Source organism: Brienomyrus brachyistius, chromosome 1 (assembly GCF_023856365.1).
Source record: "Brienomyrus brachyistius isolate T26 chromosome 1, BBRACH_0.4, whole genome shotgun sequence".
Classification (NCBI taxonomy): domain Eukaryota; kingdom Metazoa; phylum Chordata; class Actinopteri; order Osteoglossiformes; family Mormyridae; genus Brienomyrus; species Brienomyrus brachyistius.
This window is the reverse complement of record NC_064533.1, coordinates 11,711,228-11,736,617: the sequence shown is the minus strand read 5'-3', so window position 1 is coordinate 11,736,617 and position 25,390 is coordinate 11,711,228. Positions and strand designations below refer to the sequence as shown.

The 25,390-nt window shown below is 49.1% G+C and overlaps 1 protein-coding gene across 1 annotated transcript in view; it reads right to left on the bottom strand.

Annotated features, from left to right (window-relative positions):
- The window catches only part of sox5 (SRY-box transcription factor 5), a 118,902-nt gene that overhangs the window by 72,183 nt on the left and 21,329 nt on the right, over positions 1-25,390 (bottom strand). Inside the window, 1 exon segment of the mRNA XM_049011261.1 lies at positions 16,959-17,016. Coding sequence (XP_048867218.1) covers positions 16,959-16,984 — 26 coding nt within the window. The 5' untranslated portion in view covers positions 16,985-17,016.

The window sequence follows — 25,390 nt, the reverse complement described above, 5'->3', positions numbered from 1 at the left end:
CCACGGGACACCCACCTCATACCTACAGCCCCAGGCAGGCTGAAATACCCACAGGACACCCACATCGTACTTATAGTCCCAGACTGAAATAATAACAGGAAACCCACCTCATACCTACAGCCCCAGACTAAAATCCCCACAGGACACCGACCTCATACCTACAGCCCTAGACTGAAATACTCACAGGACACCCACCTCATACCTACAGCCCCAGGCAGGCTGAAATACCCACAGGACACCCACCTCATACCTACAGCCCCAGGCAGGCTGAAATACCCACAGGACACCCACCTCATACCTACAGCCCCAGACAGGCTGAAATACCCAAAGGACACCCACCTCATACCTACAGCCCCAGGCAGGCTGAAATACCCACAGGACACCCACATCGTACTTATAGTCCCAGACTGAAATAACAACTGGACACCCACCGCATATCTACAGCCCCAGACTGAAACCCCCACAGGACACCCACCTCATACCTACAGCCCCAGACTGAAATCTCCACAGGACACCCACCTCATATCTACAGCCCCAGATTGAAATCTCCACAGGACACCCACCTCATACCTACAGCCCCAGACTGAAATCTCCACAGGACACCCACCTCATACCTACAGCCCCAGACTGAAATCTCCACAGGACACCCACCTCATACCTACAGCCCCAGACTGAAATACCCACAAAATTCCAAACCTCATACTTTGAGATCAAAACTAAAAGCACATAAATCTCAAACTAAAATTTAGATTAGAGTTCCAATAGAAAATCTGCCCTAAGCATGAAGTACCACTCCAGAATACCAAATGATATCAGCCTCAGTCCTTCAGCACAGTACCAGATTGGACCACCCATAGCATATCAGCAGGTCGGCTCCAATACTTGGAAACACATAGTATCGGCAGGCAAAGTGAAGGTCATTCCCGCATCTCTGATCAGGTCCAAAGAAAAAGCAGGATGGGGCTGAACCCCGGAGGATCGGATTATTCACCACATGTGGCGGCGGCTTGGAGCAGTGCATCATGGGACTGTGAGCTCAATAGATTCTGCAGCATGACAGGCGAAGGAAACCGGTAAGGTGGGGAAGCTGCAATGGAAATGAGGTACCTGGAAAGGGCCCGGTGTAACAAAGCCACCTTATACTGAGGGATCAAGGGGGTATTAATGATTAACAAGTGCCGCTATAGTCCAGTTAATATGGTAATACGCCCAACAATGGAAGATGCACAGCAAATTATAGGGTTTATGTTGGGGGCAGTAAGTACAAGAAAACATACAAGGACTCAAGGTGCAAGCAAATGCAGGGTTAAAAACACACATGCACGGAATTTACCAGATGAAAATGGACTCGCTCGTGGGAATAACACAGGATAGATTCTGGAATATGTAAAATCAGGAAGATGGAGAGGTGGAGTCCCACACAATAACGGTGGTGAATAAGGGGTTAATGACCAAGATAAGATGGTGTGTACACACGCACACGCAAAACACATGCAGCTGAATCCGGGGTCAAGGATGGAGACGGCACACGCAAGCACAGCACAGCTTTTCAGAATTCCCTTGTAAGAGGAGATTAAACGGAGGAAATTTCAGATGTGGCGACACACGCGCAACCTTGAGAAGGCACACATCACACCGGGTTCAATAACTAGTTCAACGCAGTTCCTTTCATTTTAAACAATGATTCCTCTTCGAAGGCTTCACCAGTCGGGCACAGGGTGATACACACAGTCTCTTTATGTTACTGACCAGCAAAAACTCCACCAGCCTGAAACTGAGAATCGCAAAAGTCCTTTCTTGGCTTCTATGGATGAACAACATAGATGAATCAAACTCAGACTCTCACTAGCAGTAAACTGAATGTAAAATAACCACTGATACATCAAGTTTCAGAAGATCTTGAGTAGTGTGTGTGTGTGTGTGTATGACAGTGTGATGTCGCTTAGAATTTTTCCACAATACTTAAGCAAATAAAAATGAGCCTAAATTATATCTTCATATAATGTTCCACGGTGTTGGTTTTCCTTAATGTTTCTGCGGTGTGATTCATACATTTGCTGCAACACGACAGTGACCCCGAAGTCCATCCCAGGAAGCTGTGCAAGTCAAAAATTTCACTTCCACAAAGCACAGAGGCACAAGGCAGCTTGATGCCAGGGATGCGAGGCCGGTACTAATGAAATGTTTTCCCTAAAATGAATACAGCACCTAATGATCGCTCAAACATTTTGGCTTGGAATTTTAGCTTTTGAACATATTTACCAATTATCCGTATTTTTTTCCCAGGCACACTGAGGCATGCTGGGATGGCAGGGTGGTCGAGGAGGCGTCGCTGCTGCCTTACACCTGTAGCGTTGGGGGGTTTGAATCCAGTCTCTGCTCCGATGCTGTGCGGCGTTTGCATGTTCTTGCTGTGTTATGTGAGTTTCCACCACAGGAGACCCACCTGGACCACAGTCCAAAAACATACACTGTGGCAAACTGACCTCAGCCAGCCGCCCCTTGTGTGTGTTCGGCCTGCGATACACTGGACCTCCTTGCAGGCTGTGCTCCAGCCTTGTGCCCTGTGCTGGGATGGACTCCAGACCCCTCTGTCACCCTGTTCATGGCGAGCGTTTGGAAGATGGATTAAAAAAATACTGATGTAACTACAGTATGATCCGTTAACGTAATCAGCTAATCATTTGCGATTTACTTCTTAACACAATCAGCATGTAATTTGACTTGCTCATCACGAGATTTCCGGAAGTATTCAGAAGAACAAATCGTTACAAAACAGCCGTCAAGACTTCTTGTTTTTTCGAGCGATGCGCTCCACCTCACAAAACAGCAACTGTGATATTTACGAGTAGTGGCCCCCCAAAACAACCATTTCAGATTGGGAGTCTCGGTTCCTACTGAAGGAAAAAAAAATCTGCTTTGGACGATATCGAAATGCTCACTGGGAATTGTATGAAACTACCAAGTCCTTGCCACGAATATGTTCATTTGAAAACAAAAAGGGGGGGGGGTGTTTGGTGCTGAATCCCAGCACAGTAAACAGAATGAGCTGCTTATCTCCAGAATTTTCTTGCGTTTCCTTTTCCCGGTATGATCTTTTATGCCATTTAACGCAGCAGAACCACACAAGAAAAACGGGCCGGATTCTTCGGATGCTGCTCGAAACGATATCATGGCTAATGTTTACTTGCAGCCTGTCAAGCCTCAATTTGATATCTGACCTTTAATTTAAAGGCCACTTTTCTGGCTACTCATTCTCGGCCTATTGGAAGAAACCCACATTTTTTTTTTTTGCCTTGTATGGATTGTATCTGAAATCTGATTCATGCCTTTAATTAATTTGAATTCTTTTGCTAGATTATAGTCAGAATAGAGGGGAAGAAGAAGGTTAATACACTGCCCTATGACCTCTACACAATGAGTAGTCTAATGCCCTCTGACCTTTGACCCCTTGCCTGAATGGGGCCCTGTAGAATTATGCACAAAAAAGAGCACCAAAAGCGTATGATTCCTGCACAAGCAGGGTCTGTGGCTTCGTGAACTTTGACCCCTACACAGAGACGAGTTTGTAGCTGTTTGAAATGTACACATAAAAGCTAGTAAATATTGACTATGAGAGTGGTTGCAGACCTGGAACTATTGTGGACCAGGCCGTACCTGCTTGTTTCATTTAGCACAGACCTCAGACAGAATTCCTCACAAAGAGTCAAGTTTTACCTGTCCTGAATAATACCCATAAACTTCGGCTCCGTGTTCAGCTAACCCATGACGTCAGATGCACCTACAGACTGCTGTGGTGCTCAAAGCCGACCAATTAAAACGGAGCAGGAGCTTAAACGTGTTTTTACTGAGACGAGCCCCAGCTGATGGAGAGCCGCACCAGCTTGTAGGAGCAGGGAGCGTCTCCAGGAGCGTATGCAGAGCAAGAGGGGCGGTAGACGAGCGGGGGTGGGAGAAGGAGGAGAGGAGACTAAGGAGCAAGGAGGCAAGAGAAAGTTTGGACGCTTGTCTGTCTGCTCCATTAGAGAAGTACAGTCTGCTGATGAAGCAGGATGTGTTAATGGTGTGAGCACTCACTGATAACAAGGCCCCGCATCTACTTACAGTTTAGCCTTCGATGCTTGGAAAGGCTACGGTCCACCCACCACATGAACATCTGTAATAGTTGACTTCTTTGAGAAAACACGATTTTGGCCCAAAATCTCAACAGTGCTAGTTTTTTTTTTTTTAAACTCATTCATGATAAACTCACACTATCTGTTGAGGTGGGCTGCCAGAACGAGTACAAGACATCGGATCTATCGTGTCAGTCCTGTGGTGACCTCTTTTCTGTTGATGGCTTCTCCTGTTCAGACGGTTGCAGCTGCCGTATCGTCACGCCGCTAATAACAGCACTCAGAATATCGCTCTCGGCTGGCTCACTGCTTTTTTTTTTTCTCTTGGCGCCGGTCCGCTTCCCGATATGTTGCTTAGCTCGCTGGCTAACAAAGAGTGCCCTAAATTCACGGGCAAGAGGCCCTGGAGAGACTCTGTCTGCGGTACGAGCCAAAAGGAGGTTTTCTGAAGCAGCTCGGCCAATAAAACGACGTGTCCTCCAGCTGGGGCAGTGACTTGGACCTCCGGCCGCCCGGGGCGTCACATCATGGCCGCCGTCCTGCAGCGCTGGGGAGGAGATCCAGCAGGTCAGGCCGCCTCAGCTGGCCACGGTGTAAACGCACCCTACAGATCCTGGCAGAGATACGCTACTAGGTTCAGCAGAGAGTGTGTGGAAGTGTACCAACTGCTTGTGATGCATCCAGATGAGGGCGCTGTTGCAGACTGCTGAGCTCAGAAGAGGAGGCGGAGTCACAGAGAGTGAGTATATGAAAGCAAAAGTCGAAGAGCTTCTTAATCTCCAGCACCAAAGGACACTCCATTGACCCCATTGAGCTCTATTGACCTCCACCTCTTGTTGGAGTCTTTCACCCAGCCCATCCAGGGGAAGCAAAGGTAGATTTAGTGGAATTGGGGCGGGGGGAAGCAGGTGTGGAGAGCAGAACCCCCCCCCCCCCCGGATGTCCACCAGGGGCTCCAGCAGCCTCCCCACTTAAGGATGGAGAGACAAAGAGGCTCTACGAAGCCAAGGAGGTGGAGGGGGGATCTAGCCAGCTGGTCCCCAGCCAGTGCCAAACAATGACCGTGAACCCAGCCACATTCCAACGGCCCTGGTCTGCCGGAGTGGTGGGTCCACATTAACGTGTGCTCTGGCAAGTGTCACATGACTCACACATGGAAACATGCCCCCCCGTACACCATGACCTCACCTCCTGTCGGTTGGCGCGATCAAGGAAGCGGGACCCTCTTCATCCGATGTGCTCCTCAGCGTCTAACAAGGAAACTCGGCATCACTATGAAGGTCGTGACCCCCTAGTGACTGACGACGATCCCTGTAAATAAGACGCTTATCCTGACCCATTATGCATAACGGATTCAGGATCTGGATCTGCGGAGCCTTAAATATTGGAGTCATATACAGGAAGTCATTAGTCGAGGCCCAGATATAGGTACCACTTCCGGTCGCTGGTATGCTTCTAAATACGGGGGTTGGCACTGCATGTCCGAATGACACGGTGTAACGGGACCATCTGTCTGTGCTGTACTTTACAGGACATTGTTCATTTTAACAATATCCCAGCTTCAAACAGTCATGCTCCCCGTATGGGTCTGTCCCGCTATTCCAGCACCTGGATGGTTAATCCCCCCCCCCCCAGTGTGGAGCGGGTGTGGGGGCGGGGCCTGGCAGAGGGGAGGGGCGCCTGGCTGCAGAAGGCAGTGGGGGCCGCGACACTCTGGCCGCGCGGGAGCAGTGCCACCATTCTGCATGCTTCCACTCCATCACACACAGCCCTGCCCCCCCCGCACCCCCTTACCCCCCTTACCCCTTACCCCTGTCCAGGCTCTGCCATCACTGTGTCAATGATGCCCACACCAGGCTGGGGAGGGGTGTAGGGGGGCTGAAAAGGAGGCTCCCCCCCACCCCCGGCCCCCCCCCACACACTTCCTGTAGCACAGCTCAGCACCGTTCAGCATGGATGAACTCCCAGCAGACCACCATCTCATGCGACTTTCCTACTGTACGGTTACCAGCTTCATCCATTTACCTGAACCTGGGGTCACGCAGTACTAGCACCACCAGAGAGGCCCTTAGCCACACGCCTGGGGGGTTCTGGCACCCCAGGCGAGATTATACTGAGCCCCCTCCCCCACAACCCCCAGAGCAGCAGAAAACTAATTCTATCAATTCATTTACATTGAAAACAATGCAGCAGGCCCCAGATATCTGGCTGCTAAGTATCTAGCCTGTATCACAAGAAACATACTGAAATATTGAAATTATCTTAAATAACGGTTACGAAATGCAACTAAGAAGTACTCCTGCTCATTGTTTTCACTCTCTCTTCTGGGCTCCCTAATGATATGGTCCCCTAGGCGATCGCCTATGTCGCTGATAGGGCGAGCTGTCCCTGTCTCAATCTCAACATCCTACATGCTGTTCTCTCCCATACTTACACATTTTTTCCCACCTCACCCATCCCCCCTAGGTAACGCACCAGCCAATCACACCTTCTGCCCCAGTGCCTCAATGGTGAGCCACGACGATGTAATAATTATAGAATTACACATTGTCGGCATCGCCACGGCGCCGATTATCTCTGTCAAAGTCCATCTGAGGTCCTGCTACATCGTCCTCCTCCTAAACCATGTGGCACCACTCCACTCTGCCCACCCCCCCCCCTCTATCCAGAATGCCCCATTGTTATAGGCCCTCTGTAGGATCCTCCCCCACAAGGAGGTGGCATGCATTTCAGCAGAAGCTGTTTATAGCTGGATGTGGCCCAGCCTAAACCCTACCGCTAAACCTTATCCCTAAACCTACCCCTAAACCTAACCCTAAACCTAAACCGTAGCCCTAATCCCCCTGCCACAAGGACTGCGTCTTGATGATGCCATTTAATCCCACTCAAGAGTGGTAATCTGGGGGCCACCTCATCGAGCACAGAATCATTTTCCTGAACAGGATGGTTTGTGTAAAATAATATTTTAAAAAACAAAATTAAAAAGAACCTGTGACTGATTACCTGGTAGAGGTATAAGTAACCAGTGAAATGTGGGCATCCACTGGGCATATTGGATAAATTGTTCTTCATTTCATTTATGATTAATTCATGACACCTTCTCAAAGGGTCAGTGTCTCCTTCACCATCATATTCTTTACTCTTCCAAAGCGAGCTCCTCTCAGGACTTACCTGGAAATCAATACATCTAAGTAATCTCACCCATCTATCCTCCATAACGGTTTATTCAGTAATAGGTGACCATGCGGCATAACCTAGGAAGTAGAGGGCATAAGTCATAAGCCAGTCCATCACAGGGCACACACTCCTCCTTACACTCAGTCACACACTGTGGGAAATGTCAGCTGACCTAATTGCAGGTTTTTGGACTGTGGGAGGAAACCAGAGCACAAAATACAAACCCAGGGAGAACGAGCAAAGTCCTCCCACACCCCTGGAGATGTGAAGTGACCCACTGACCCACCACGTCAACCAATCTGAGCACCCCGAATCGCTGGAAAAACGATAGTTCTGAGGACTGTCGCAGCTCAAACGTCCTTGGAGTGTTACACGTTTGACGAAGCGATGATGCTATGGAGGGAGACAACGGACATCCCAGAACCTCCGGCACCCGATCTCAGGCTGAGGGGGAGGTGGTCTTTCCTAGAATGCCTCCAGCAAAACCCTCGAAACGTCACTGACTTGGCAGGAAGGAGGTAACGCCACAACATGCCGCCCCAACCAAACTGGCGCAGCACAGTGGCATGTTCGCACGATGCTAACGCTGCTCAGTGGATTTCACGCACCATGCTACCAGGGCAATGGAGCCTAGCGTAGTGGCTTGGTGGCAGGTCATGGTAGCCTTGCGCTAACAGTGTGCATCTACCACTCAGAGAAATGGCCCAGCAAAGGGGGGAGAAAACCTGTTTTGGGTTCCAGCATAATCTTTAGTACCGTTTATGCTTATAAGCGGGCAGGATCAGATCCCAGATGTCTTCTAAGCCTTCGAAGGAGCGAAACATCACACGTGCAAAGCGAAAAGAGGGCCTCGCTCAGAGAGCTTTCATTCTTAAATGACTGCTGTTTTGTTATGTTCATATTTATGTTTAAGGTCACCGTGCGATGAGGAAAAAAAAAAACTGCAGAAAAGTGAGTTAAAAAACATCAGTAAGTGCACGTACAAAAAAGCAAGGACGGATTAATGAATACTTTTACCCTGGAAGTTCAATAGGAAAATAACAGATGTACAGAACACAGCAGATGTTTACTATTGGAAGCCATTCACTTCAGAATGGTAAAGTGTACGGACTTTTTAAAAAAAAAAAAGAAAAATATTAAAAACACAGCATATTCAGATGCCGGCTTCCTGGCACTGGCGAGGAGCAGAAGAAAAAAATAAAAAAAGAAAGAAAGAAAGAGGAGGGAAAAAAGGACTTGTTCTTTGGCACAAGACCGGTCTTTGAAGCGATTTGGAGAGAGATCACATGTGCAACGAGAGCATTCCACCAGCCATTTAGTTTGACTGAACATTAAACGCGACAGGACATTTTCCACAATGATAAGTGCCTGTGCTGGTCTCTAACTACTGAGGCTACTTTTCCTTCTTTGTCCGAAAGACAACTCGCTGACAATAGTGCGGCTGTTAATAGAGCTTCCATGCATACGACTGGGGTTAAAAGCCAGTTTAGAAAAACAAACATATATTTATGTTTACATATATTGTTCAAGAGGACAATAGAAGAACAACTGGACCACTCTGGAGAGCAGCAGACACCCTCATAAGCAGAGGCGTAGCTGAATATTCTGGGCACCCGGATAAATTGTCACCGCGGGCCCCCTCGCCAAATTTTTCACGTAATTTCACATATTCGAGCCCCCCGAATCTGCCAGGATATCCATGCCCCTATTGCACTCATACTCATACAGACTTAAATCTGATGCAGAGAAGCTTGACAACAATGTGAAACAGGCAGATTAAAACAGACCTTAGAGAACCACATCGATACGGTTCCGCTTCGAGTGAAAACACGTCTACTGTGTAACTGCATTTACAGACAAGTGGTTCCGGATTTGTGGGCTCTAACTAGGTACAGTTGAGCATGAGGCTGTACTTGAAAAAGTGGCAGCAGAAATGTAGGGGAGGTACAAGAGGACAGGGGGCAGGAAATGCGAGAATGGAGGAAGAGGGAGTTTGGCAGGAGAATATGGAAGAGAGAGATACCGTGTGTTGGGTCCTGCGAGTTGATTCCTTGCCTTCATGGATTGTGGTGGGGTGATGTAACGATGTTAACAATGAAGCGAGGTCTTTGTGTGACTGATGCTAACGGTCATTCTCCGCTTTCTGGTAGCTTGCTCTCTATATGACACGGTATACCTGTGATGTAATATGCCAGCTCAAAAGGAAAAAGGAACTCGCTAGTAGGGAGTGAGTCAGATGAGGCCTGGGTTTGCTAACAGGCTCTGGGATGGTTTGATGACAGGGGAACGATGGAGTGCACGCAAAAAGCATTTAGAAGGAAATAAACAATATCAGCGGTGATCAAGCAAATGGACCAACATTCCAGAACAGTACGGGAGCTAAAGCGTAGAACTTGTCCGGAGGCTCAGTTGACCAGGTGGTGTCAGGTGATCAGCTGTTCACCCGGCAACAAAATTCGCAGCCTTCCTACCTAGGCCATGGATTATGAGGAACACGCCAAGGTGTCATGAACAGGATCAAGACGGAATCAACAATCTCACCTCGCGCATGCAGAATGGGAAGCTAAAGGCAAGTTTAGGAAAACCTGCAGAGGAAAATGAGGAAGAAGCTCCAAAGTGGCACATGAAGAAAAAGCCGATAAGGTAACGGACTTGAGGTCCAGGAACTTGGAAGCACTCGAGGTAACAACAGTGAATCTGATGAAGAGGAGCCTATTAAGGTATCGAGCGTCAAGGGAAGTTCTACAGCCTATGGGAAGGCATCCCTGATAGGAGACGAACCAAGATGGAGATCGATATCGGAGCATCCGTCTCGCTGATATCAGACAAATGGCTGAAAAAAGAAATTGAACCATCTTTCACTGACATCAGCCAAACTCACATTAAAGAGCAGTACGGGGGAGATGGTCAACATGGTGGGGGTGGGGGTGTTTGTAGAGCTGACTGGACAGAAAGCTAAACTGTCAATCTGTGTGAAGGGAAAGCGTCCACCTGCCCTGCAGAAGGAAAATGCATGATCACATGGTCAGCATTAAGATAACTGATGTGTTAGAGATTTTGGGGACATACTAGGAATAACGGAAAGTTTAAAATTATTTCTGGCCGATGGTCCTGAGGGGACACCCCAAGGAAGCTTACGCCCAACACCTGAAAGAGGAAGGTGACACTCAGTGCCCGTATCAGCGTCCTCCAGTAAATAGGCCACGCCTGCGGTGTCAGTCATCAAATGGGTCAGTTCTGCCCACTTACAGGGGGTTTCAAGACAAGAGCCCAACAAGATCACTTCACTGTGGGGCTTTATGTACAGCTAGCTGGCTCTCCGGAAGGACGTCAACAACACTGGGCTGTGTGAAGTTCACCTGTACATGCAGGCGGCAAAAGCAGCTAACCCATAACTACCCACACTAGGTAGCCGGTGGCTGCAACTTTATTGCATGGTCATCAGTGTGGCTCAGTGATTTGGGAAGCTGTGTCTGTGATCAGAAGGTTGCTGGTTCAAATCCCTGGATCGGCACAGAGATTGCATCATTGGGTGTCGCGAACTCAAGGCATGATGGCGCAGGTGGGAAAAGAGGTAACGATCCATTTAGAGATCCAAGACAATGGGGGTATTGGGGTAATTAGTCACACTGAGTAAACTACAAAAAAAACAGGACAACAAGGGGTCAAAAGCAAACGGAGGAAAAACAAGAACTAACTATAAAAATATCCAAAGAGGTAACAATGAGGGGAAAACAGCAACACAACAAGCAGAAGAAACCCCTAAACAGAACGGCACACATCAACACAGCCCAAAGCAACATCCAACAATGACTCACTAGATAGCAGACTAGGGCAGGCACTTAAATGCTCATAGAAAACTAGGGTAAACAAAGAACAGGTGTAGGACATAATCAATTAACCAATCAACACAGGGCGCAGGACAACGAGTAACAGAATCAAGCAATCAGCAACCAAGCACTGGCACAAGAAAACAGGCAACAGGTGGAACTAATAATCAACACACAGACAAACTAGGGAACCTGGTACCAAAAAAACTTGGAAACATTAACTACATACTGGGAATTAAACACCAGGAATAGAACGCAAGGATAATTAAACAGAACCAGAATGGAGCAGAACACAAACAGGGAAAACCTGGGACAAGGATATAGAAAATAAACAATGGGAAACAAAAGACAAGAAATACAAATAATTAGATGAGGGTGGTCCAACACCAACCTTGAACCCATGACCAGCAGGTTTACAGTCGCAAAGCTACGCGCACAACCCACTAAGCTAGTTGGCAGTTCAGGCAAACAGGGTATACACACTGGGGACTGAAGGGCAGGGTAGGAACAGTACAGACCATGACAATTGGGCCCTAAAGCCTGAATTGCTCCAGGGATATTCTGAACCTGCCTTCTCAACTATACTTCAATTTGCATAAAAGCATCTGCTCAATAAAAATCCGTACATTCCTACTTGCTTCTGGGACAGGCTCCAGACTCTCGTGATGCTGTAAAGGACAGGGTGGAGTAGCAAATGAATGTAGTTAGCAGGACTATCCATGAAAGCAGGAAACGGAGGAGAGAGTAACATTACATTCAAGGCAGCCCTGACGAAAAGAAGATGCAATGCATCCCCTTATAGTCTCGAGGCCATAGTCTTATGCATTACACGCTAAGGCAAAGGGAAGCAGGCATTCTCTTAAAAGAGCCTGAGCGGACCGAAACCAAATATTCACAGACTGAATAAAAAAGCCTTAAGCATCATTTTCAGGATTAAAAGGTTCCGGGCCCAGTTATTCGGGAATATCTTTAACTTACTGACAGATCATTGTCTGCTGACGTCCATTTTGGGCCGTACAAAGGCATGTCATCCTCGGCGGCAAGCAGAATTCAGCGCTGGACACTCGTTATAAATGGCAATAAATCTCAAAAATGGCTGCCAGTACTTCAAAGACGACCATCCAGATCTTGAGGTCGTATGGTTTGTCTGAGCAGCTCATCAACGATATTGGACCATAGTTCACAGTTCACAAAGGCAAACATTCTTGACCGGTAATGATGTCTGGCATCCTTTCCCTTTTTATGATTCTTCTATGAATAGGTTAGTGACGAATGGTCCAAAGGGCGCCAAAGAGTGAAATGTTCTTCAACGGCATCAAAAAGACCAGAACAGGTAGCTTCTAGACAATCCATTCAGAAATTCATTTCATATCATCACAGGAGGATCCTCCACGTACCCTACACAGTCGGACCTCCTGACTCCAACACCTGTGGAAACCAGGTGCCAAGATCCACTCCAGCTGCAGCAAATCTTCAGTTGCATCACAAAAGTCATGGCCCGGAAAAAAGACGACTGAGAGGCGTCAAAAGGCAGATCAACAGAAATGAACCCTGGGGGACTGCCTCTAATTTCTCCTCTGCCATGTACAAATAAAGCCATTTTACAGCACCATGCCATCCATGAAAAAGCCCTTCCTGATGCGATGTGCAGCTCCCTCGGAGAAATAAATTGTGCACATCTTACAAATCACTACCAATGATGAACAAAGGGGGCAGACAATCTGCAGTATTAATGATGCACAGGCAGGTGACACTTTGTATCGGTTTGACGGGTCAAAGACCACAGAGCAGGTGAATGAGTAGGAGAGTCAGCAGGTGGTGCTGCAGGTGCTGAATCATATGAAGAAGGAGCAGGAGAGGATGGGAAAGAGGAAGGAGGACATGCGGCAGCTAGAAGCCCCCTTCAGTCTGAAGAAGGTGGAGAAATACGACAGAAGCAGAGATACGTCTTGGAGAACAGTGGCGTAAAACTGTCACACAAAAATACTAACCGAAACCACAGGGACCCAGCTTGTGGAGTTACAGGCCCAGGTTATCGTCAGAAGCACGTCATCTCACATAGCAAACAGCGGAGAACTTTGTGATCGGAGACCAAGCCGTGGAGACTCACCTGGCATCCGCAGCGCGATTCACTAAAGCGACGAGCCCATCTGACTGCAAGCTAATAGCGAATTTGAAACGGATACAAGATAAACGGTAAAAGATACTTAGCATGATTTGTGAAATCGCCCACCAGGGGATAAAGTGCTTTTTGACCTGGTCTTCTCAAATAATTAGGACTCAATGACAAGTATAGAGGTGTTATAGCTGCAGAAGTGGGTGACTGTGACTGCAATATGGGAGTGTTTTACACATAGTTTAATTTGTTAGGGAAGAAACTGAATTAAATGTCTACAACTTCAAAGAAGCATATTACGATCAAATGGGAGAGAGAGAGAGAGAGAGAGAGAGAGAGAGAGAGGCTAGTCAGAGTAAGCTGGGAAACAGATGAGTACACAATCTGTGGAAAACAGGTGGTAATACGTCAGAAACGTATTGTCAGTGACAAAGAAAACGAATGTCAATACTTCAAGGAAACGCAAATACCAAAACTGCCCAAAAAAGGGTAATTTCAAGAAAGGGCCACCATGTCAGTGATCTCGACAGTCAAAAGCCTCAAAGAATCCACTGAAATAAGTAAAGATAGAGGCCAAACTAAACATTACAAAGGAAGAAACATCGAAAGAAATATTATCTCTGAGTCGTAAGTTTAAAAAAAATTCTGTAAGAAGAATTTTTGCTACTGTGTCATAGTAGAGGAATGCCAAATTAGAAGTTAGTCGACTGCTGTAGGAGATTAAATTACAATATTAAATGAATTAATATTTTGTACAGCTGCTCACTGATGACTATACAAGAAGGGTTTGCAGATCATACATCTTCATTCTTGACTAATATTAGAATAATTGAAACCAGTGTCCTACAGGGATCAACACAATTAAAAACAAATCAGCACTTGGGAAAGGGAAGTATTTTCCAAACTCTTTTGATTGAAAATAAGGGGTAATTATTCCTGGACACATTGTTTTAACTTGGATTGTTAATCACAGGCTGCAAATTCCTTATTGTTAAGGGGGACAGCTTGTAATTCACACGCTCTTAGCTCATCAGTCCTCTGTATCTGATCTATAGTGGAAGCTGCCATTTATGTAGAAGTCTTGGTCCTCAAAAGGCTGATGAGGCCGAGGAGGGAACAGTGACAGGGGCAGTGTGCAGCCAGGGCTGGCCGTGACATCACACCTGTGTATGCCGCTGACAGTTTTAACCCCCGCAGAGGTACCTGTGGCCCCACGAGGGGTGGGGGGGTCGCTCATCCCACAAGGGCAGCCTTGTTCTGGAACGCGAGCCATGGGGACGGAGGCGGCGCGGGCCGGGGGCGAGGGGCACTGTGGGCTTTGGCGGGGGGGGTGGGGGGGGAGAGTCCCGTGGGACGTCCAGCGCAATCAGCAGCAGCACGGGGAAAAACAGCCATAAATGGAAACTATTAGGGGGAACGTGTAAAAAAACACTCCGGTGACTGCTGTTACCAAAGGGCGCGGCAGAGATCCCGCTTTGGTGCCGAAGGTTTGCTGAGTCACCAGGCCCGATTCAGACCGCTTTCCTCGCCTGCTACGCCAACCCGGCTCGACAGGCAGGGCCCGGCCTGGCAACACGAAAGACCCGCTCCTACAAAGGGAATAAAAGGCATCCCCCCCCCCCACCAAAAAAAAGCCTTGCTGTCCTCTACTGTACAAGTCACTGCTCACTGGCTACTTCTTTGTGTCTCCATTTCACAAACGTGGGGGCCCCGATGCCCCTCTCCGCCCCCACCCCAGGCCCGCCCGTCTCACACAGTCAGCAGGAGGGTGCGTTGGGGGGGAGGGGGGGGGGGTACATTATTTCATTAAGTGCTTTTCAGCGTGTGGAGGATTTGGAGGAAAAAGCAGGGAAAAAAAAAAAAAATCGTGCCGCGACTTATGCGTGACAAGGTCACGACCTCGGCCGACCCCGACCCCATCCTGTCCCGGTGCCAAGGGACGCAGAGGCAGCCGGGGGCCCCGAACTCCGGACCACGCAGTCAGGGCTGGCCCGGCTTGGGTGTAAGGACAGGTGGACAGAAGAACGGCGAGGAGGAGTGATTGGGAGGGTGGGTATGTTGGGTGGTGTGGGGGGGGGGGGGCTAGTTAGAAAGAATTCAGCATTGTTACAGAAGGGAACCACGTTCTGTTGATCTGAACTGATCCAAGGAAACAAAAATGCATTGTTCCTCGCAGATGGAAGCGAGTGTCGCCAAGGTAACCAGATTAATCTCCCCTTTCTGCGCTGCCTCTCTTGCGGAGCGATAATCGGTGGGCTCCTTTCACAGGAAAGCCAGCCTCAAAGCCAGGGCTCCAGCTAGCCACCTAATTAGCTGCAATTACAAAGAAGACAACATGATGAGATAATAGAAATTTGCAAAATAATGACATACCACGGCAAAATATTCCTCCTCCTAAGCACCATTTTTTTCCCCCGGCGGCACAATGAGCTGGGGCTCTTCTAAAGCGGCACTGAAAAATGGTGCCGCATTATGTCTCACAGACCAGCATTGTCCGCCTTCTGTTTCCCTCAATCAACAGCCCATTGTCTGCCATCTTAAATAAAAATGACTCAAATACAGGCCACATAATGATCCTCCTCACACTAATGCATATAGAGCAGCGCACGGAACACATCAAACACGGCGCACAGACCCTCCCCACCTCCCCGGCCTGATGGACTAGCAGGAGCTAATACAGAGGAAAGGTAATTTACAACACAATTAAGGGGGGGGGGGGTGCAGGATCGGGGGGTGGGGTGGGCCCAGATCCCATTGTGGGGCTGGCGCGTACTCAGATGTACACACTCGCGCGCACCGGAACATTAGGGGGGACGTGGCTATACGGCGGCCCGGCGAATAAGCTATGCGGTGCCCCCCCCCCATGGTCCGTTTACCGCTGCCGCGCTCGGTGAAATTAAACAGCCATCTGAGTGTTAGGCAACATGCTTTTATCACATCAGACAGGGGCAGGGGCTGGTGACGGAGGCGCGGAGAGGGCGGGTGGGGGGAGAGGCCAGGTGGGAGAGAGAGGTGGTGGGGGTGATGGGAGGGGGCTCATTTTAAATTCAGACATGAATAGTCACATGAATGACATGGAGAGGCTAGCTGGGAGCTAAAGGCCGCATTGCAGGCAATATGCATTATTATTGTGACGTGTGCTTTCTACCAGTATGACCAGAATGATATGGCTGTGGACCAGTCTAACCACAGACTGAACTAGTATACTCTTTGCATGAACCAGTAAGACACAAATAGGTACCAGTCTGACATGACCATGAACCTTTCTAACCACAGATTGAACCAGTATACTCTTTGCATGAACCAATCAGATATAAATAGGAACTAGTTTGACACTGCTGAAGGCCAGTCTAACCACTTTGCATCCACCAATTAGACATAAATAGGGACTAGTGTGACACTGCTATACCAGTCTAACCACAGAGTGGACCATTATACTCTTTGCATGTACCAGTAAGACATAAATAGAGACTAGTTTGACGCTGCTATGGACCAGTCAACCATAAGATGGACCACTAAATGTCTTGCGTGTACCAGTCTGACATAAGTATGGAGCAGTTTGACACCATTTTGGACCAGTTTAATTACAGAATGGACCATTATAATGTTTTTATGCACTAGTATGACCCCTGATGGTACCAGAATGCGCAGTGGCACCTTGCTGTAGGGCCATTAAGATGAGAGGACAGACCCCAGCGCAGAACAATCCCCCCGGCCTACCAGTCCTCAGACTCCCCGGTCTTCATTCGTCCTCAGCTCCACACTCGGCCTGCAGAACCTGCCAGACACAACAGACAAGCCAGACGTTACCAAACATGCACATCGCCTTGCCGACTGCTCCGGCCGCGCCGTCCCTGCGACCATTACACAGAGAGGTGGAGAGAGAGGTTACGGTAAGCACCTTTTCCGAGGGCGGTGTCATTACAGAGACGCCGGGGTGGGGGTGGTGGGGGGGCTAAAATGCACACCCTTCATGACACTGGTATCATTAGAGAGAGAGAAAAGGGGGCAGGTTAAGATGAAAGCCGTGATAAGCCGTGATGCTGCAGCAGTACAAGCAGGCTGCCGTAATTAGGCTGCAGGGGTGATTAGCACTGACACTGAGCGTCTCTAATTACTCTAATCTAGTAAGAACCCGTGGCCCGCCTCATCCAGAGCAGGGGGTGGAACTCCTCCCCCCTCCCGTCTTACCTGCTGAAGCTCCACTGCACTCACACACATTTCCCGACAGGCATGGCGGAGGCCAGCAAAACTGACGCCGCAAGGACCACAGGAAGTGACCTCACAATGAGACCGCCCACCATGGAGAAGGGGGACGAGAACGGCCACCAGTCGGGCGCCGGGTGCAAGCCTTTGGGAAAGGGACACCCGCACGAGATCGGCGGACACAGACTAATGACCTCATTAAAAAACAGCATCATTCGTAGACCGTCGGCTCAGACTGAGGCACAATTTAAAAGGAAGTCGGCCCTAATTATTGTAATTAAGACAGCTGGGGATGGTTTTAATTAAGGATGGGATACCAGACACATGGCGATGGAACTGGACGGTGGAGAAACGGCGTGATGGACTCCATGCGCAGCCAGATCTTCAGCTGTTATATGCGCACCCTCACACGTGGTCATGTGTGCATGAGTAAGTCTGACAAGGTTTAGATCATAATAAACTGGCTAATCAGACACCCCCCCCGCCATCTCACCCCCCCTGAGGAACCCAACTTTTCTTAGGTGTACCTCATGTAACCCTAGTGGGTCCAACGGAATTTTCACATCGACAATTTGCCGCATATAAATGACATATCGGTTCATCAGAACACCAGAAGGCTGATGGGTTTCCGTCTCCTGTTCTGGGCAGCGCTGCTTGGGGTATCCACCTGCGTCCATGTGTGCATGTGTGTGTGCATGTGTGTGTGCATGAGAGGTGTGAAGCCACAGCCGGATGCCCTGGCTGGGTGCGGAGCGAGTTGGACCGGGTCGGCCTGGAGGAGAGCGGGTGAAAGAGCCTTTGTTGGGGGGGGGGGGGGGGGGGGGTCGGCTCGGATAATGAGCCCCATTGTGCGGTGTGCAGGAATGCTGGGAGGTATGGTTTAAATCAATGGCCGGGACCCTGCCATTGTAAGCCCCCCCCCCCCTCCCAAAGTCCCTCACTACCACAGCGACTCCCTGCCGGAATTAGCATGCTCCGCCCCCCCTCCGCACTTCAAGGAGGAAAACAATTAAAGTGAACCTTAGGGTAATGCCCCCCCCCTTCCCCATCCCCATACCCTTGCCCCACATGCAGGGGGAGGGGCGCGGTGGCGCGTAATAAGAACCAGACTCAGCCACGGTACAGCCTTAATTAGAACAGACATTAACAGTGGGGCAGTGAATTAGTACTGTAACCACGCATTAGCTGGGCTCATTCAAACCTCATGCCGGATTAGCTACTACGCACAGAGGACAAAAGGGGGTGGCTGCGGGAATCTCTGCCCCCGGGGGTCGCGCAGAGGTCAGAGTTCGAAGGGAAAGGGCCACCATCCCGGCCGAAGGGCATCAGTCACCTCCGGGGCGTCCCAGACCAGCGTAGTCGCATTGCGTGATCGCAGACGCACAAACCTGCACAGTTGTGGACGACAAGCGTGCATCAGTGGTCATAAGGAACATGCGATCGTCCAATTACAGCCCTCAAAAGGAGCAGGGGCAGAATCGCATTCTCCACGCCGTGCCCCCACAGCCCCGGCACGCTCGCTGCGGAACCATGGCCCCAGGATTGCCACGGCCTTCGTGAAAACACACTTACCTTTAACTGCACAGGGGTGAAGCCCTTTTGCAATGCATGTGACTAGCACTGACGGTGCTTAATTAGCATCTGCCTCCGTTTCCCTCTGGAATGCACTAATTAGGGTTTAACGTGTAAATGCAATTACCTGAGCGCACACAACATCTCAGGCCAGTCCTCCGGATCCCCTTTCCTCCTGATTTAAATATCCCATCTTCCTTGGAGAAGGGTGAGGCTCATGTAGAGACAGGAAAACAAGAGACACGATGGGCTGGCTGGTCTGGAAGTTTGAGGGAAGATTCAGGGACTATAGAAGGTATCAGGTTCAGGGCAAATACGCCGAATCTGACAAGCCGTCTTCCTGTGGGTAGCTTTGGCTAGACAGCCATCTTTAAGTACGTGGGCTTTGGGTTGCAGACATTCAGGCCCTGCAATTGGATTTTTAACGTGGAGCTTTAAGCACATTGATATGCAAGGTATGCTTACCGGACCCGATGTGCTCCAGTTCACCTTTATCCGCTAACTGAGATACATTTCCAGCCTCCACAGGCCTCACTGTTTCGAACACCCACCCTCACTGGTTTACAATAAAACAAATCTAACCAGCCTGCCTTTGTCATTCAATGATTTCACTTTTTTCCCAAGCATTCACTACTCAGCACGGAAACCTTCACCCCTCAATAGTCCAAACAGCTACCCTCAGATTCACTGTCCCTGAGACTGCGAGTCCACCTCCAGTGGTCAGCACGTGCATCCAGGTTCATTTAACTGAACTGAACCCACCCCCTCACCCATCCCCCATCATGCATCGGACGACACCTATGCCACGCTCGCTCGCCTCGGCCTGCATCTCTGCCAGACGTGGGCTGTCTATTCACTCACGTTTGTTTTTAAACTATAAAAGGTCCTTTTCCTTTTATAAACTCGGAGCAAGATCTTGGGGTTACGTTTAATTGATTTCTTCTCTAGGAGTGTATTTTCCCTTCTATAGAAATATTCTCCTTTGTTACGGCAACACAGTAGCTGTCTTTTCTTCCCTCGCTTTTCTTTTTTCCCCCCGCTTTTTGTTTTCCGTCCTCTTCAGCATCATCAGAAGTGCATTAGCTACCAAACGGAGTAATGCGGGTTCGATCCTCAGTCAATACCACTCATATGGGCTTGGGCCTCGAGAAAGACCCGGGAACAAATGTGTTTGTAAACAGTGCCATGGCAACCACTTTCACACTGACAGAGGCAAGCCCCTTACAAAAGGACCCCCCAGCCCCACAGTCCCACACGCACCCCCACACACCCCCAGACTGCAACAGTTCACAGCACAGACACATGGCGACACCTCTCTGCATGGCGGGAGGAATTACAGACACGTTTTCACGTTTAAACTACCACATCGGGAACTGGATTGCGCGCATTACACGCGAAGGTCACAAAATCACGGAAAGCAGCAGCCAAAACACCGGACTGCATGTCTGTATGCGTGTCCTTAACATACATAAAGTGCTTACGTGCCGACACACGGCGCCACGTGATCTGCACGTGAAGTTCATGTGTGCGATCGTAATAAGGCAAGAAGGTCTTTAAGTGAGATGCACGTGTTCCCAGTGCCACCGAACTGCCAACTTCTACAGCTGCCCGGCGCAGAACCTGCAGAGGTGGCGTGTATCTTAATAAGGACAATGCATAATTCTTGACTGCAAAAACAAGCCATAAAAATTCCAGAGTGAAGCATGAAATACTCACAGCCTGCAAACCCCCCCCCCCCCCCCCACAACCCCCCCACCCCCAAAGAGCTTCTCTCTTTGTTACAAAGAATTCTATTCAGTCCTGGGAGACTTCCCTTACGAAGCAGGGGTCGACTTAATGCTCAATAGCCCTGTGGAAACAAAAGACAGATTATTAGGTTAGAGGAAGAGCGGGGGGGGGGGGGGGGGGGGGGAGCGTGGCGTTCCGTTCTGGCTGGCCCCACATCTGGTGACCATGTGTGCTGATGGCTAATGAAGGCCCTTCCTCACTGGGCTGCAATTAGTTCCGACAGCTCCTGGACCCCTGGCTCGAGGCTTCCCCCGCACCCCGTTTACAGCAGCCGGGCTGGGCCCCCAGTCCCTGCCGCTGCGGCCTTCCCTGGCATCCTCTGCCACCCCACTGCCGAACCAAAAATACAAAATGACTGGCCGGCCCTCCGCCAGTGATTTCTCCGCCCGCCTCCTTCTGATGAGGGTCCTCTGGGGCGTGATTTTTGGAGGAAGCGGTTCTGTTAGGGGCTGAGCCGCGGTTTCAGCAAACCACACGCTGGGGATGTTGTCGGCCATGGGGATGCCGAAAGTCAGCTTCAGCAGGCTCCCAGTCCTTCCCCAGAGGCCCCTGGGACTCTGTCTAACCGCTGGTCTTTACGGACGTCAACATGAATGACTGCTGCTTCATGGGATACCTGCCACCTCACACACAATGCCTGATGGGAAACCATAGCCCACATTTAGGGGCTACTGTCACTCCATCTTACTGCTTGTTTTGGATTTTAAAGCCCCCCCCCCCCCCAATTGTCCAAGTGGGCAGAGTGATGCATGCTGGGAACTGAAGTCCATTTTAAATCATAGAGGACTACATTCTAGGCCCACTCTTGCCCACGTCTCTCCACCAATGCATATGGGGAATAAGAGTAACACTCTATGTGAGAGACACCATTCAAGGACATGAGCAGGGGATGGAGGAGGCGGAAGAAAGTGGACTAAAAACACTCAATCTATTGTCCCTCCTCTCTCGACGACTGCTGAGAGGATGAGAGCAAGAGGAAATCAATACTGGGGAACTTGAGTGTTCAGTCTCCCCTTTGCTGCAGTCAGACAGAACATCCTCACAGCTGGGGTACTGGAACTCCCTCTGATATGAATAATTGGTTCTTTAACAGTGCTCGAGTGTTGTTGCGCTGGCCCCCCCAAATCCCCTACACGCCCCCGCTACCTAATTCCCCCCGCCAGCTCCCTTCCAACTCCCCTGTCGAACAGGAAGAGAGAGATTTATGCGACCTGCGCCTCCTTGCGCTCGCATGCTTTCCCGACTGCCGGCTATACATTGGTCGTGCCCGGTTGGCCTGGTGACAGTTGAGGTGCCATTTGCGAGACCTGCGACGCACGCCAACGATCACCGCCATTGAACTCTAAGGACCTGGTTGTAGCATAACACCCTGTGGGTCTGTATTGGGGCGGGACTAGAACTCACAACGTCTCTGTTTCTGTCTGATGGATTGGATTAAAAAAATAAAGGTGTCGGCATAGAGAGAAGAGGATTGTGGGATGGATCGTGTCCCCCAACGGCTGTCATTACCGACCGCCACCACTTTGGTCACAGTTAGCGTTCGTTTTTACATCACAATAGTCAAGGACGGAACAACCAAGAGATATCAGAGGGGAAACTTAGCATTAGAAAAGGCCCAATCAGCATCGGCACTCAACTTTAATTTAAAAAGCTCTTAACAGTGCCTGTGAGGGTCATTTAACTCACAAAGTAATTACAATGCGAGGAGCCAATCAGGACCTGTGTAGATTGACTGGACAGTCATACAGGTAATGTTATCAGTATGCTGGAATAGGCTCATCAGTTATTCCAGGAGTAAAATCCATACTAGCTGCTGGTAAATGACATTCGTTGCATGTTCATGAGGTTAACTGTTTCGTTTATTGAATTGTGTCTGCCAGCAGCCTGCAAAAGCCGCCCACGAGGATTATTTAGGCCTATTTGTCCGACAGAGTCCTATATAAAGCACCTTGTTTTCAAGATAAAAAAGTGTTTCTGAGCCAATGACCTTATGCCAGACTTTTGTGGAAGAATCTAGAGGCAGAAATGCACGTGTGTGTGTGTCTTTGCGAGTGTAGCCGATTGTTGTGACCATGGCCCCTTGCGATGAGTCTCCCCTCCATCCAGTGTAGACCATGCCCAGTTCCCAGGATACTATGCCATCTGACTTTAAACGGGCCCTGTATCCACTCCGGTACCATCAACCGCCTTGTCCTACCAAGCAAGCCGACACGGATAATGAGATTTAACGCGTCCTAGCCAATTCAAAATAAATTTTAAAAGGCTGTCATGGTCGAAAGCTGTTTCATGCAACCACCTGTTAACGCTCATATTAACTGTCAGTCTTCCCCAACGATCTGCGCAGACTTCCGTGGACAAAGCTGCGGATCCGTACAGTCATTTAGCACCTGTGGGGTGTGGAATCGGAACGATAAGATTGCAGTGGGTGAGAATTTCTAAGCTTACCGTACAGACTGACGTGCCTTCCGAGACCATCAAATGCCATTTTGTGTGAATTTTCTAACTGTGAAGTTTCAGGCAGGGAGATGTCTTCGCTACAGACGGAATATTCCGAGCTTTTTCCCTTAAACAGTCTCAACAATGTTTCAGTTCATGACTGCTGACAAATCAGCTGATTGCGTTTCGAAAAGGAAACACCTTTTTTTTTTTTTTTCCCTTTTCCCAGATGGTCGCGGGTTTGAAAGAGCGAAGCCTTGCGGACTGTTCGAGGGCCATGTCGGCATGTCACTATATCGTTAAATGCCGTTTACCAGCGGGACCGCGACGCAAGGTTTTTTGGTACAGCCACTGAGTGTTATTAAGAGCCCTCATGGGGCGGCGGGGGGAAGTCATCATTAATTAAATGCAAAATGTCATTTGAATCATTTATGAACAGGCAAGCTATCGGACGACCACGAGCTGAGGCCGACTGTGCTCTCGTAAGGTCCCATAGCTGTACTGTGGACTGCTGGGATTCCTGTAGGATCGAGGAAAGCCTTTTAAACAAACGAGGCAAAGCAGAGGCCCGTATTCTCTCTCAAGAGGATGATGACACCTGACAGGGATCCCTCATCCCTGTTTGTCTCTTCACCTCTGCTGTGTATAAAAACTAAAACTGAATCAGACCGGCGTTGTCCCACAGAAGCCGCTGTTTGAGTTGAAAGGTCTCATTTTCTCCTCCCACGAAGCAAGGGGCACCGTGTGGAAAAAAAAAGATTTGTTTTTCTGAAGGGGATTGCTGTTCCCCGTAAGCACTTACTGATTGGCTGCGGCAGAGATTGGTTCAGTGGAATTTTCGCACATAAGTCGTCACACGGTCTCTGAGCTACTCTGTCCACTGGTCAACCTCCATAATGCCATTGATCTACAGACCTCACACCCCCTCCAGGTCCCGGTAACAAGACAGGGCAAATTAACCTTGAATATGTTCGACAGTTTATTTTGCATGACAGACATTTTGAGATGGGTGATTAACTCTGATTAATTACAATTTAATTTGCTGACAAAAATAATTGATTCTGCTGTTATGTCCTCAATCTTTATTACAGCTAAACTTTAGAAGTGTCTGCATTCCCCACCTAAAAAAAAATTGTTAAATATTCTTAGACATTTCTTAAGAAAAAAAATCTATTTTGATATTAATATTACAGAAATTCTAGCTGTATAACATGGAGTTTAGATACAAACACCCTCCACCTGTTAATCTTGGTTATCAGATCTTTCGCCTGGAATGTTAATGCAAAAAAAGACATTTCAGACTAAAATGTCACTTCTGTGGCGGCAGAAGGACACTGTGGCAAGAGGAAAGTCGTCCGAGTCCAAAACGGCGAAATGTTGGCCATGGCAACAAGATGGGGACCTTTTTTTCTACCAAACCTCGTCCCTCACCCAGAACAAAAGGTCAGGTCAGGCTGAAATGCTTGACCCAGGACACAGCAGGATAGCATCTGTACAGCATCTACACCGTCAGGGGTCTGTTTCCCCCCTCAGTCTGGACTCTCACAGTGACCAGAACCAGTTAGGGTCATGTACTGTGCCCCCCCCCCCCACCACCACTAAAAAAGAAAACTAAAAAAAAAAAACACAGGCTTAGATCGCCGAGCCTGGCCAGCCCACCTTCTGATAAGTGACCTTCGACCTCCGGAACTCAGGGCCCAATGTGCTATCCATCACGGTTCCATAAATCGTACTCTTTATCACTAGAGGAGATTTACAGACAGAGGAAGACCCTCCACAGATGCACAAAGACTCATGGACATATCACACCCCAGTAAAAGATATTAGCTTAGGGCACCTATGCTCGGTTTCTTTGAGGGAATATCCAGTGAAGAGCTCTGCGTATGGCCACATGACAGTGCAGCTCCCCAGCACTGCAAAAGCGACGCTTGCTCCATTGAGAAGTGACACTTGGGCCCCGCCCAGCCCCGGGCTCCCGCCCTGCGGAGGTGTCCCAGCTGGAGCATGGAACCCCCTCCCCCGGGGCAGCAGACTGGTGGCGCTAAGCTAATGCTAATCCTGCTACGCTGCCGTCTCCCTACCGGCTTCAAAAAGTCAACACACACATTCAGGGTGAGAAAGCAGAGAGTCCCGCACATTCACTCGTCTCC